Consider the following 14,575-nt stretch of genomic DNA (forward strand, 5'->3'; position numbering starts at 1 on the left):
AAAGAACAGAAACACAACAAGAAATACTAAGACAGCTGGGGAAATAAAATTCAAGATGGCAGATAAGAAATAACACCACTGTATGAAATTGCTAATAAAGCTTTGCTAAAAATCTGAAATCCAATTCTTGTCTGAGCTCCTCAGCATAACTCAGTGTAACTATGCTTTTTTTCTTTTTTGGGTCGATTCCTTCCTGGTGAGCAAGGTTATTTCCCTCTGCACTTTACACTTAGCCATTGTGAGCCAGCAGCCAGCACGGCTGAGCTGGGAGCACAGGCCTCCTCTTACCTAAACCAACCCCTACACATGCCCACCACACACACCTCCGCCTAAGCAGTCACTAACCAGGTTAACATAAAACTGGGGTTGTCCATATATTCACATTCTGCTGCTAACCTTTCAAGTCACAGCCAAGACTGGATCCAGTAAACTCTTTGTAAATGGCTTCGAATGAGTCTCAAACCTTGATTTAAACATATTGATGAAATAGTGTGCACATACTGCAAAGCTAGTAATAAAACAGTAATTCATTTTTCAGAGCTAAATGACAATACTTTCAACCTCTCTGCAAGAGCTATGTTTTAGGTGTGCTTTTCAACCGCAGTTTCTAGTTTGTTTATCCATAGGAGCTGAAAAAAAATGTACCAGGAAAAAAAAAACACGCTAAGGAGAAATCTCTTCACTACTACCCTCCATCGTAGCAAAGAACTCTATAAGGGTTATACTTCACTATTTACAGAGTGATAGCACTATGATCAAATCTTCAAAAGCAACTTTTTTTTCCCTCCCAGGAATATCGTAGTAGTTAATTAGCACTGGCAAAAAAAAAAAAAAAAGCTGCAAGGAGCCACAAAAGTACAGCCCAATCTACAAAGCTCTGCAGCTACCACCTGGCCACCACAACAGGCACTGATTTCAGCATTTAGAGGTGCTCAGGATGTTTTTCTAAAATCTGCTGTTTTCCACAGTGGCAACCGTTTTCAGGACAAAACAGCCTCACTTTGTCGTGAAGTCAGCGACTGCTGCAATGGTATAGCTGAGGCTCAGATCTGAGCATGATAAGACCACTGGTGTTACTGCTCCATGCACAGGATCTGATTTATTAATAAAAGCAGAGCAGTTGATTTAGAAAGCTAACCGCAGACTTCTTTTTTTAAGCAGCAGAGGGCGCTGACAACATGTAACCAGAATTGAAGTGATAAACACCGCCATGGCTCCAAGAAGTTCAACTTGCAAAGCAAAGGCAGTGCTGCAGGTAGGAATGCGCCTGCAGGGCAGAGCACCTCCACTCCCCCTCACTTCCCAGGGGAGATGGCAGCACACACACCTCTGTAAGCACCGGGCAGCTGCTGATGTCTGAGAAAAGCTTTCATTTCCCAGATTGTTTCAAGAATACTGCTGTATCTATCAAGCTGGGTGTCAAACAGGTAAATTTTGTAATAAAACAGCACAGTTTGACAGCCGCTGTAGCCAAAAGGCACTTTTTTTTTTTCCTGCTGATGCTTATTCCAAAAACTAGTAGTATTTCTGTCTTTAGTCACATATTAACAATTCCCTTTGCATCAATGTTGCAACAGAAAATGAGCTTTACAAAACAAATTCCTTTCTGGTACTAACTGGAAGGAGATGAGAGCACAGTCCAGTGACAAAAATGCATAAAACCATCTCAGTGAAGCGTTTCCCCCTCCCATTTTTCTGGAGTTTCAAGTGGACTGTGTGGCCCTGCAGAGCAGTTCGTTTCTGCTTTTGGCTCTAATTTCTGCTATCCTAAGACTTTTGTTGTACCTACTTCCCTTTTCATGTTTCTATCATCTGTTTCCGCCCTGAAGCCCCGTCGCTGTTCTTCCTCCTGTGCTCCCCACACTTCCCCCTGCTTCCTGTGGCACAGGGCTGGTGTCGCAGCTCTGCGGATGGAGGCAAATCCCTCTGACCACAGGACTGACAACAGCCACAAGCAAAGAGAGCAATCAAAAGCAGCAGCAGCACTAAAATCTGTGGTGTACACTGAGATGCCCACAGTCAAATCATAAAAAGGTTTGGGTTGGAAGGGCCCTTAAAGCCCATCTCGTTCCACACACCAGGTCTGGTTGGCCAAGGCCTCATATAACCTGGCCTTGAGCACCTCCAGGGATGGGGCACCCACAGCTTCTCTGGGCAGCCTGGGACAGGGCTTCACCACCCAAATCCACAAGAGTAGCTCTTGACACTTGTTTTTTCCCTCTAACTTTGCACAGGAACTTAGCAATATGCAGCAACCAGCGCTTCAATGTAAAGGAACACAAACGTGTCTTAAACTGTACTTCCAAAACAGCAGGTCTCTAAAGTAAAGCATCTCTGCAGCAAGTCCTATTTGTTAGGAGTTATTCCAGGACACCTACATGACTAGGCACAGGGAACTCTTCTGCCTCTGTTCCAGCCCAAACACACAGCAAACCATCCTCAGTGCAGAACACTACTGCACCATGAAGCTGATGCCGCGGTCAAGCAAGGCGGAGAGTATGAACCAGACAGCTCAGACACAGAAGAAACAAATGGTACCAGGAACTTTCCCTAACTAGACACAAAAGAAACTGAAATATTACCAGGAGCTTTCCCAAACTAGATTTCTTCTTCTAATAGTTTAAGCCAGTTGCTGCTTCAGAGTGTGTTTTGGAAAAAAAGCAATTGGGGTGTTTTGTCTCAGGTGACAAAAGGCTGCATTCCCATTTTGTGGAAGGTTTTCTATCTCTGATCTGTCTGCCTCCTAGGAATGCTACAGCACTGACCACTTTCAGACTGCTAATGTTGTGCAAACTGGTTCATCTTCACAATTTACACAATTGATTCACCTGTCCAAATTCAGTGTTAGCATCTGTCTGATGGCCAAGAAAGCGAGCATGACAGGCAAACACTGAATATATATTTACTTTTAAATCTAATGAGAGAAAAACAGCTATTTACTAGCTTCTGGAAGACACTAGAGTGCCTTGGAAATCTAATTCTCAGATGGTCATGGAAGAAGCCAGATCAAATTATGCATATTTTAAATGGCTTTTGTGCACTGTCACATATTTCATAATTTTTGGCTGAGTACCACAGTATAACCATTTTAAATCATGACAGAAACCCATTCTAAATCACCATTGCTAATGCCCTACACGCTTTCAGCATCCCTAGGGCTCTGCATGGACATTCGTCTCCCATTTTAAACCAGTCCTTGCAATGCCAAGACCCTGTGCCAAGCCAGCTGAGGAAACCTAGGAAATCACCTTGCTGACAGGGAAGGGCAGGACATGGCATTGCCAGCTTGGAACAGTCTGTACAGCCACAAAAGAACACTCTGAGGAAATGTTGTGGTCAATATTGCACTTACCCTGAGTTCCCACTAGTACCATTGGGATTTCACTAGTGTTGCGATAGTTAGCCATACGGCTGTAGTAGTGGTAAACGGTCTGGAAGCTGACTTCATCTTCCAAACTGAAGACAAATATAACAGCATCCACCCACATGGCAAACTGCAGAATAAAAATGGAAAAGGCAGACTGAGCGCAAAGCAATACAGAGGAAAAAAGAAAAACATTCTTATCTGACATACAGGGAAATAGGCAACATACATCAGGGAAGCTTTGTTAGTGACAATAACCAGGTCTTAAAAAAAGTGGTGTATTATTTATAAAATGATGAATCAACATTTATCACTGTGCAAGGCAGTATCTGGGATAAGCAAAGGTTTTTCCCTCACACTCAAAACTGTCTTTCTCCTTCATTGGTATATGATATTGTAAGCCCAGCTGCTATCAGTGCACACTGATTTTGATTCATAGAAAGAGGATGCCACAGCCTCAGATCTCTGTATTTGTGAATTATAAATGAAAAATACCTACCCTTAGTATTCGGATGCCTTATTTAGTGCATTATTTTCCCCACCCTGTGCTTTATGTGCTTGCATGCTGGTGTTTCTGTCAATGCCAGGACAAATATGGCTGTGGTTTTCCAAGCGTTGAAAATAATTCTCACATCTCACTCAACGTCCAAAAACGTTAATTTCAAATTGTCTGTGAGTTTATAATTAGAACACTGGTTGGACAAACAGTACTGAATGTCTCATTCAGCTTCCAGTGTGAAAGCAAACTCTGCTCTCTTGGCATCAGTAATCCACTAAAAGACATGAGAGCACACAGGCCAAGGCAGGGTGCTGTTCTAGTGACCATGCAAGTGAAGAAGACTTAGCTCACAAGTGAAACAACACAGTTTAAGCACATTTAACATAACAGTAAACGTATATAGCACATCAAAAAAGTTAAGCTTACCTCACTGCCTTTATTTTTCCCTAAGTGATTCCATTCCTACCCAAATTTAGACCGATGGAAACAAGTTTCAGCCATCCAGAACTCATGCTTGTTATTATATTACTATTACAACATGCCAAGTAGGTTAGGGACATGAACATACAGAGCTGCAAGCAGGTTGGTTTGAGAAACATTTTGGTACATTTTGCAGTTTTACATAACTAGCCTAGGTTTGTAAGCACTTACTTCAGTCCTACCAGCTCCTGCAGTTTTGTTTCTGCTCTGCTGACAGTAGTTCAGCTCTTTCTCATGGAGGTCGAGGTTCTACCCCAATTATCCACAAAAATATAGCATACTTTTGCAAAAAGCAGAGCCACGAGGCTGACATAACCAGCCCTTTCTATATTATAAATGAATATTGAGGTGAACGTTTTTCTTTAGATTTTTGTTATAAATATTCATTAACCCAGAAATAAACTTTTTATTGCGGGAATTAATAAGCAGATTAAAGATATTTACTATACATGCAACTTGAAATTATGCCTACAACACAACAAAGAGAATTTACAAGTGAAATGTGTCTTCTGAAAAGCAAAACAGCACTAACACCTTAGGCCTTTCATTCTTTTTCTGAAGAACAATCTCAGCCACAGCAGTAATTAAACACCCCCAATTTACCTAGCGTGGATCAAAGGCAAAACAGTGCCTGATCATTAGTTTGCAGTTAGTTCAAATGAGCTCTGCAAAACCAATTCTTCAGGTACACAAATATTTAGATGGCTGTGTGTACCTTTATAATTGCAGTATTACCATTTTTTTTTTTTTTTTTTTTTATATGAGTGAATGCTCTCTAAGCTGTGAGGCCTGAGAACCGTTGTGTACTTCAGCCAAGTCATTCACAGACCAAAACAGAGAACTTCATTTAGGCTCATGCCTCACATGGCTGCAGATGTGTGAACCAGACTTCCTTCCAGGATGTCCCTTTTGGTCTCCGTTTCCCCTACCTCCTTTCTCTTCTCCTTTGCCCAGCCACCTTCCCCCATGCTCTCATCCTCCTGCAGCTAACGAGCAACAGTGGAGCACTGAAACCCAAGCTGCCGCCGCTGGCATCGCTCCCACTCAGCTGTTTGGCAACAGCACAGCTCCTGCTGCTAATCCGCTACCGAACAGGCCAGTGCCTGAGAAACCTCGCTAGTGCCCACCTAAGAACAGGTAGAGGAAAAACTAAGGGGATGCCTGAAGACAAGGACACTGCCCTGCAGCCAGGCTGGCACAACCTTCACAGGCTTAAGCAATAAGCAAATGCTTCACTTCACTTAAATAGCATAGCAGTGTTAGGTACACGAACCCAATTTCCTTCTGATGAGACTCCTATAGGATTAGGAGGTGGCAGTACACAGAGACCACATGGCAAACCCAAGAACCTCAACAGTGAGCTGCAAGTTGGAAGGTTGAGGCTTACAACGGCACAGGGAGGAAGACATGGAAGCAATAAGGAATGCAGATGCATACACAAGTCAGATGCATACACAAGTATGACTGTCACTGTGCACACATCTACCTGATCTGTATTTTAAGAATTTAGAGATTCTAGCTCAAAAGAAATCATAAGAATATAACATGCAGTTTTGTGGTCACTGGAATCATAATGATTAGGCATTCAACGGAAGGTAGCCTATACCTTTAAACATAATTTCATATTATACTCAAAATATGCAATATTTTATTTATTTATTTATTACCTGAGAGCATTTTACCAGCTGAAAGATAAGCAGACACAGGAAAGAACAAAGCATAGCAAGTTCTCTTAAAGGAACTATCAGGTACATTTACAAAAAACAAGTGGAAACCGTGATTTTAGCCCGACAAAGCTCAATATGCAATGCTCACCTGTGCCTCTGGAGGGCCCCCTTCATCTCTAATCAGCAGCAGATAGCTTTGTCCATCAACTACTATCTCTTTCTTGAATCTCCCACCTGTTACACAAAGTAACTCATTACAGAAGTGGAAAAGTAAAACAAAACACAACATAGAAAAAGGCTTCGCTTGTGGAAAGAGTGCATCTAAGATCTTTCACAAATACATGAACTGCTGAATTGAGTAAATTCAATTCCTATGCGCTAACATAGAAATCATTGAAGAAAGTTAAGTTGCGTATTTTAAGAATAAGGCTAGTGGGGAAAAAAAGCCAAAACTTCGTTGCAAACACTAATTCTCATGGTAGATGCACTTTGTTTTGATATATGCAGGTAAAAGATAGTTGTCTGTTTTATGTAATGATGAGAAATTCATCTCTACAAAGAGCAACTATGTCATAGCTGGATACAAAAAGATGTATAATTCATGTATTAGAACCACAATACTTTGCTGCAGGTCTTAGATTTTCCTCAAGAGAAGCCCAGTTCTTACAGCACACACGTAATGTTATGAAAATGGTACTTCTATAGTCACAAATCACAGTTAGGGGAAAATACCAGACACATGTTAGACAAAAAACTACAATGGTGGTACCTGTGTAGAGATGTGCTAAACTAACAGAGAATGAGGTGCCCTAACTGGCAGGATGAATTAAAGATCTATTTTGGAGATTTAGATAAAAAGAGCAGAGCCACCCCCATTTTGTTCCTGGGCATGTTACTGAAATGAAGAATACCAAGTGCTTGAGAAGAGAAACTGGCACTGAGCTCAAGGAACTAAATTGGGGCAGGGCAGGCAGCTGCACTGCTGCCTTCCCTCTGCACTGTCCTAATGGGGCCTTCAAGCATGACCCAAGGGCAGAATTGGGATTACTTTCCTTTGGGGTTAAGTATGTTTCAGGCATCCTGCTGCTTCTCCTGACAGCCTTTGGGCAATGACAAATCACATTTAGGGGTTCTGGTATGACTGAGCCTAAACCAGGATTAGCACAGCGTGGCCTGCTTCTGCATCTTGTTTGCATTCAGATCCCCCTCCGGGAACCAAGAGGGCTCTCATCTCACCAACCATGCCACAAAGGTCCTAAAGCCTCCACGCTGAACACTGTCCAGCCATCGCACATCTCCACTTACAACTAAGACAAAACATACCTACTAACATAAAAATTATTTCCTCACCCCCATTTTTTTTTTTTTTATCAGGTCTATTTTCAGATTTGAACCCCATTTCCCAACTATGCTTGCTTCAAAACCTGCAATACTGTCACAATAAATGCATTTACACACTTGCAGGGTGACTGAACAGCTCTCACTTCTTCTACAAATTGGCTCTTCAAGCAACCATGTCAGCACGTACAGCCTAACCCGGATCCTCCAAGCAGTCACACAGAAATGATTAGCCTTAGAGGAAGGCACAGGCTTAGACCCACCTTTCCCCCAGCCCATCAGAGTAAGCTTCAAGTCAAGATCACTCAAGAGTTCAGCTATGTGCAGTATGTAAGCATGTTTAAACACATTTCAAGTTTAATAAAAGACACAAGAATGGTACTGTTTTATTTTCCTACATTCTCATTTTTTAAATCTACCCCATGAAGAACAGCTCAGCAGTACCAAGCTTGCAACAATTAATAATGTCACATTTCTGACTGTTTAATTGCACAGAATGACGAGAGCACATATGGACAGGCTTTCATTATCTTCGTTAAAAAAATAATTCAATTTTGCCTTCCAAGATCAAGCAGCCGATAAACATATACCATTAGTGAACTTGAAAAGAATAATCAAAACCAAATATAAGACTTTGAAAAGAAACTAGCCTCAGCTCTCAGGATCTCAGTTTCAATTAACTACATCATTATTGCTCTGTTATCAATTAATGGTATATGCTTCATAAAAAAGAGTTAAATAAAATGAATTATTTAATACACAGCCCTCCAGAGGGACACTTTAAAGCTTTAAGTAACAATGGGAATGCAGCAGATGTGAGCAAAGAGTGAAAGTTCTGTATGATTACCATTTCCTGTTTCCTTTAATACTCAAAGTTTACCCAGCTAATTACAAAATACCATGAACACATTTAAGAATGACCTCATTATTCCCCTCGTCAATAGGATGCCTTTCAAATCTCACTGCATCTTCAAACACAGTCCTCAGAGGCATAAAGAAGTTACAGACAAGGTGAAATAGAAGGCTTAAGTAGAAAATTGAAAAAAAAAAATCCATAGACTTAGCATTAAAATGCATACGGATCACACATGAGCAATGATATGAAATTTGTTCGTGAGAGTCACTTCAGGGTCACTGAATTTTTATTCATTTATTTTAAGGGAGCAGCTTTGAGAAATGTACCATATTTAACAAACATACCTGTTCCTTGCCTTCTCCAAAAACACTGTGCTTGGAGCTCAGTGTGATAATTTATTTTTATTTCCAGCATGAAGTTCAAATCTTAACACACTGTACCATTTCAATAAGGTCTGTCTTGCTGGAAGAGCAGTACTGCAGTCAAGCAGCATGCAGTAAACTTGAGTAGATTTAAGTGGCTTATTTCTCTGCCCTTAAACGCTGACTACACTCATCGTCTGGAATACGCATCAGTCTCATCTGTTCCTTGTATACCCCCATGAACTCATTCGAGTACATTTGTTTAGATTTAGATATTTCGTGATAGATAGTTTAAATCTGAAAATCCCCCAACCCCAAGTGTTTAAAGCCATGCCCTAGAATGAAGAAGTTCAGCTGGAAGGGACCTACGGAGACCGTCAGGCCCAGCTGGCTGACCCCTCCAGGGCTAAGCAAAAGCACATTACTGAGGGCAGTGCCCAAATGCCTCCTGAACACTGACAGCCCCAGGGCAGCACCCACCTCGTTAGTAAGCCTGTGCCAGTGCTTCATCACCCTTATGGTAAAGAATTTTTTCCTAATGCCCAGCCTGGGCCTCCCCTGGACCCCGTGTGTCCCAACATCGGGTTGCAAGGAGCAGAGGCTGGCGCCTCCCTCTGTGCCTCCCCTCCGTGAGCTGTGGGGAGCAGCGAGGTCGCCTCTTGGCCTTCTCTTTTCTAGGCCAGACAAACCCAGTATCCTCAGCCTCTCCTCACAGGACGTGCCCTCCAGCCCTTCTACCAGCTTTGGTGCTTTCCTCTGGGTGCTTCCAACATCCTCTTTGGATTGTGGAGCCTAAACCTGCACACAATACCCAACGCGAGGCCACACCAACGCTAAACACAGCGCACAGCAGCGCAAGGGCAGCTGTTTCGGTATGCTTCTGCATGGACAGCACTGCACTAGTGATTTCTGTAAAAGGCATCTCTGGAATTTGTAAAGCATCACAGGGCCACAGGGCACAACGAATCTGACAGATCAGCCAGTCGGAATACCGAACTACCACTGCCTTTGGAGGAAGTCAAGAGGTCTCCCATGGCTACAAAATACCACTCTATTTGCCTAATATCCTTCGCTATGATGGAGTGACAGGACACCATCTAAGCTGAAGACACTGAAAACAAAGAAATGACCTTCAAAATTAAAAAAGAAAATCTCAGAAACACATCAAGTAGTCCCAAAGGAGGCAACTAGCTTTGTTCTAGTCACATCACGATTATGACACATGCAGCTTTTTAATGAGGAAATTTCGCAGCTCCCATATGTACCTGCCAAAAGAGGTCACAGAAATAACAAGACTGGCAGCACGGACCACAGCTCTGAAGGACAGGATGATCGCTCCTGCCATGCCCCAGCAGGCACGGCAAAGCACAAAGACAGCAGAGCGAAGGACACCAACCAACAGCTGAACTGCACCCACTCGCAGCCCCAGTCCCATCCTTAAAATGATGGAAAAGACTTTTCCATGAACACCTAAATAACTCTCTACAGCCAGGTACAGCTGGAAAAGATTTTTATGAAATATAACAAATTTAGAGATCAAAATCATTGAAACTGTGTGGAAGTTTCAATTTGGTAAGATTTTAGCACGTGGCTTATTTTCCTCTCTGAAACTCTGCACTAAGAAGTGCTGCACTATTCTGAGCTTTCCTGGGAAAGATGGGTATCCATTCACACGGGCTCATCTGCAGGCGTTTCACATCAGAAGGCAAGTATTATTTCTCCATATGAAGTACACCTAATACCTACCAGAAGACACAGAGCAATGCTTACGATGCAGCCCACAAAAAGACTCAGCCTGGTATGTGCATTAGGTGCGATTCCTCATACAAAATGCTCCTGACAGAAATACAGCTTTGTTCCACGCAAAGCTAAATAAAAGCTGTGCATCAGCAACGTGCAGCCAGGGCTGGAGACCTAGCACAAGTCAGAACAGCGGCTTGATGGAATCAACAAAAGCTTCTTAATCTCATTTCTATGCGTGTCAGTTCTACAAAGGTTAGTGGCTTGAATCAGCAGGCAGAGAAAAACCACGTCCTCCAGTAAAAACTAATACTGATTCTAAGCACTGCACATGTTTGTGACCAGAGATGCTCTGCATTGTGAAATCTTTGTGTCGCGGAGGGAATTCCTGAGATGAAGGTTTTCATCCGGTTAGGAAAGCCTGGGCACCCCTTCATCTAGCTGATAACTGTTTCACTGAGCAATTGCGCGCTGAAGCAACCACTGATTTTCATACTATATCCCCAGGCTCAACTTCATTTGCCAGACCCTTTATTCAAGCAAATTGCCACGGGGAGGAAGTTATTTGGCCGTATGAGAAAGATAAATCTGGGGGGCTGGCCATATGACAAATCCATGCGGCAGCTGAATGCCTACCACGACATGGGGGCAGGGCAGGCAGGGGCTGGAAAGGAGAGCACAAGATGAGGCTGAATCTGCTGTAAAAGCCTCTGTTTCGTATTTCCTATGACATGTGGATTTTTGACAACTGGGGTTACAAGTAAGACAAGTGTTATAAGCAGAGACCGTCTCTTTTTTCTTAAGGTAGAGAAGACCATGTTGAGAATTGACTCCTTTTCAGGAAAATGCGTTCAGAAGTCATTTATTCCCTTTCTTCATACATCCATCATCTTAGGACCAAATACATATATGAACGTTTTTCATTAAGCTCAGAAATAAAATTCTCACAAGATCTTCTGCAACTAAGAAAAAATACTTCAGCAGTCCAGTAAATCAATGCTAGCATCTCACAATGTTACTTGGAAGTTGGATTTCAATGAAATATCTTTTTTCCCCCCTCAGCATCTCCCAGTAAATCACATTAAGGAAGCAAAGCATACAAAAAGCACTGAAATTAATTTTCACCCATATCTAGATGTGCTCTGTGCTTGATGTCAATTTGGGTCAGCAGCTGAGAAGCCATCACAAACTATTATTCAGCCACACTTAAAGTCAGCTTTTGGGTATTCCCCTAACACCAAAAACTGTGCTAGAAAATACTTAAACCAAATTGTGGTTGAGCTGGGTTGAGCGTATAAACCATGTAAGCACAAAGATTGGGGAACCACCACTTTCACAGAAGACTTAGCCACAAGCAGTTAACGGCACTAGCTTTCCAGAAAAGTGCACGGGGGAAAAAACAACAAACCCAAAGCAACCTAGTCTGGGCTTTTCAAAACTCACCATCTGCTTATCCTGAAATGTAGATTTACGCTGCATTGTAGGAAATGCATGGATCAATTCCTGTGCTAGAATATGAGCATTCTCCTTGAGGTACGAAGCAATACCCCTACTTACACCAGGGCATCTTTTTTGCTCCTGGTAACTGAAGCACACAGAACGGCTGCCACAGCCCCCTCACACCTCACCATGGAGAGGAAGTAATTCAGATGGAAGCACGTTACCACCTCCCTCCCCACCAATATGAACTGATTTTTTTAGTAGGTAGTAATTAGTAATGACCCATGCAGATGTATTCTTCTCTAACTCCTGCTGATGATCTTTAACCCATTTTGCTCGCTTTTACTATTAAAGCAAAGTACACCCATGGGCACAAACCACGTGTTGTATGATATCACCATGTTATGTGGATAATTGCATAGTTACATGAAAACTGCCACGGAAACACTAATCTCTCCTCTTGCAGTTCCATGGAAGAAGGTTTAGAGGGCTTCACTGCTGGAACCTTAGCAGCAGCTGCAAGCTGCAGTGATGTTCTACCATTCGAGATGCATTCCCTGACATATTTGCAGTACTTCTGCAGAAGGCTGTATCAGATGGGTCCACAAAACCTGGTGGTGATTTGAATGGAGACCTACTGCTTTTAGGCATACAGGAAAATTATAGCTTATACTTCAGAAAAGTATTAACCACTCAACTCGCACAGAATCAGACTGTAATTGATGCCTTTAAATACGGTTAGATAGAAAACAACAGGGGGGTGTTCATCTGGAGGACACACAGACACACCTATGCTGAATGGTATTTCTGCAAAGGTGCCAGTCTCACTCCCACGTGGCAAAAAATTTAACAGAGCAGAGAAGCCCTGAACTGCCTGAGTGGGACTGCAAATTAAGCAAACAAGAAACAGCCCCCTGACAGGGTGATGTCCTGCTGCCACACACTCTTAGCTCAGCCAACCAGCCAAGTAGAAGGAAATATTCAGTAGTTGCTTCCACTAACTTCAAACAGTTGCCAGGCTATAGAGAGAAAACAAAACATGGTGCTGCTTCACAGCCCAGTCCGGGAAGAACATTTACTTGAGCCAACCACGTTATTCCTCACAAGTGCAGTTAATAGAAATTTGGGTGCAGGGAATACTTCCAGTGCAGATTGTTGCTCCGTTAGAGGAACCTGGCAAAAGAAAAAGAAGCTACAAGCACAGCAAACCGGCTGGGATTCCCACCCAGTATTATTCTTCAGACAGAAGGAGAACAAAAGAATGAATTAACTACCAAGATAACTGTGGGGGGAAAAAGCCTATGAACAGTTAAGGTTCTTTCTTTATCTGGAAACAGGCTTGCAGAGGAGCAGTGCATGATATATTTCCCCTATAAAGCTTCTGACAGTCAGTGGAATATTGCTTGCAATGCAGTTAGAGAAGCCCAGCCGCAATGAAAGCAGTAATTTGAGTGCAGCAGTAGGAGTAAGCCATACTTGGTACTCATCAAATGACACAGAAAAGCTTCTGCAGGAGTTTTAAGCTTCGTGAAAGTATTTTTATTGATAACCTGGAATATGGAAGTAACAAGATAATAAGTTAGTAAAAAATGTGATTCTGTGAGGGACTGCAACCGTATTAGAAAATTGGACCATACTTCAACACAGCTGTAACGAGTTAGAAAAACTGCGTGGAAAGAAAATAAAAGCCACATCATAGGGACAAACGCAGTTCTCCACCTGAGCAGAAACAACCAACTGCAGCAAGATGGGTAGGACAGCAAGCCACCGGCACTGCGGAAGAGCAGGTGGGAGTTACTGTGTGCTGCTGGCAGGAAGCTTGTTCCAGCCAGGAGCTTAAAAAACCTCAGCCACAACTCCTCGTAGTGCTCTGGGTAGCGCACTGTGAGGGAGGAAAGGAGCAAAGGAATAGAGCTCACAAGCACTTGCAAAAAAAAAAAAAAAAAAAAAAGTTAACAACCAAGAAAATAAACAGTAAGAATAAACAGTAAGGCAAAAAAAAACCTGAGTGAACTGAGGTTACTTGAAGAGAACAGACCAGGAAAAGAGAAGACTTGAGTGCTCCTGCTGAGGAATCACCTGCAGATTCCATTCTACAGTAAGGGAAAGACCTGGTGCTTTTTTCAGTTCCTGTTTTATTATGACCCCAGGTAAACAGGCAAAAGTATGGAAGATGACAATGTTCTACTCGCGGCTCACCGAAACTTGAGGTATAAGCCCTGGGACCTATGGTCTAAAAGTAAAGAATCCTTCCCCCTAAGACAGGCATATTAACCCATGTGAGATTTTTATATGTAATAAATAGGCTTGAGATTTTAACTGTCCAAGGTTCTAGCTTGAATATGCAGAACTCTGAATTATTCTCTTCTAAGTGGTAAAGGCCTGTGCCTTGCAAGTGAGCACTCAGACCTTGGAAATTACTGCACTAGCAAGGTATCAGACAGCCATCAAGCTGACGTGACGAAGTACCACATTTTTATCCATTTACTGCACAAACATAGGAAAATTTTGACACTGAGCAAATAGAAGCTGAGTAACATTTTATGTGTTAAGTATGCCCTTTCTCATAATTCTCTCAAGTGAGAAGATATCTTTGACAGTTTAACGAGGGAAAACAAACAGCAGGAACCTGCAAGAATCTCCCTCCTCCAAGAGTCCCCCAGATCCCGAGTCTGCCTCCACCTCCCAAGCACCAGGAGACCTCTCTCAGCAGCACCCCCTCTATCACAACACCTGCACGACTTTCTCTGTATGCTGAATCCTGTGATTACAGCTTGAAATAGCTTTTAGACTGACTTTCTGCAGCACTTCCTGCGCTGCTGCTTCTGT

The 14,575-nt window shown here is 42.5% G+C and overlaps 1 protein-coding gene across 11 annotated transcripts in view; it reads right to left on the reverse strand.

Annotated features, from left to right (window-relative positions):
• Window positions 1-14,575, reverse strand: part of AGAP1 (ArfGAP with GTPase domain, ankyrin repeat and PH domain 1) — a 352,881-nt gene that overhangs the window by 225,009 nt on the left and 113,297 nt on the right. For all 11 annotated transcript variants that reach the window (XM_084524026.1, XM_084524027.1, XM_084524019.1 and 8 more), the window contains 2 exons: window positions 6,159-6,244; window positions 3,353-3,494 (listed from right to left, as the gene is read on the reverse strand). In XM_084524026.1, coding sequence (XP_084380152.1) covers window positions 3,353-3,494; window positions 6,159-6,244 — 228 coding nt within the window. The remainder of the gene's footprint in view (window positions 1-3,352; window positions 3,495-6,158; window positions 6,245-14,575) is intronic.

This window comes from Aythya ferina (assembly GCF_964211825.1).
Source record: "Aythya ferina genome assembly, chromosome: 6".
Classification (NCBI taxonomy): domain Eukaryota; kingdom Metazoa; phylum Chordata; class Aves; order Anseriformes; family Anatidae; genus Aythya; species Aythya ferina.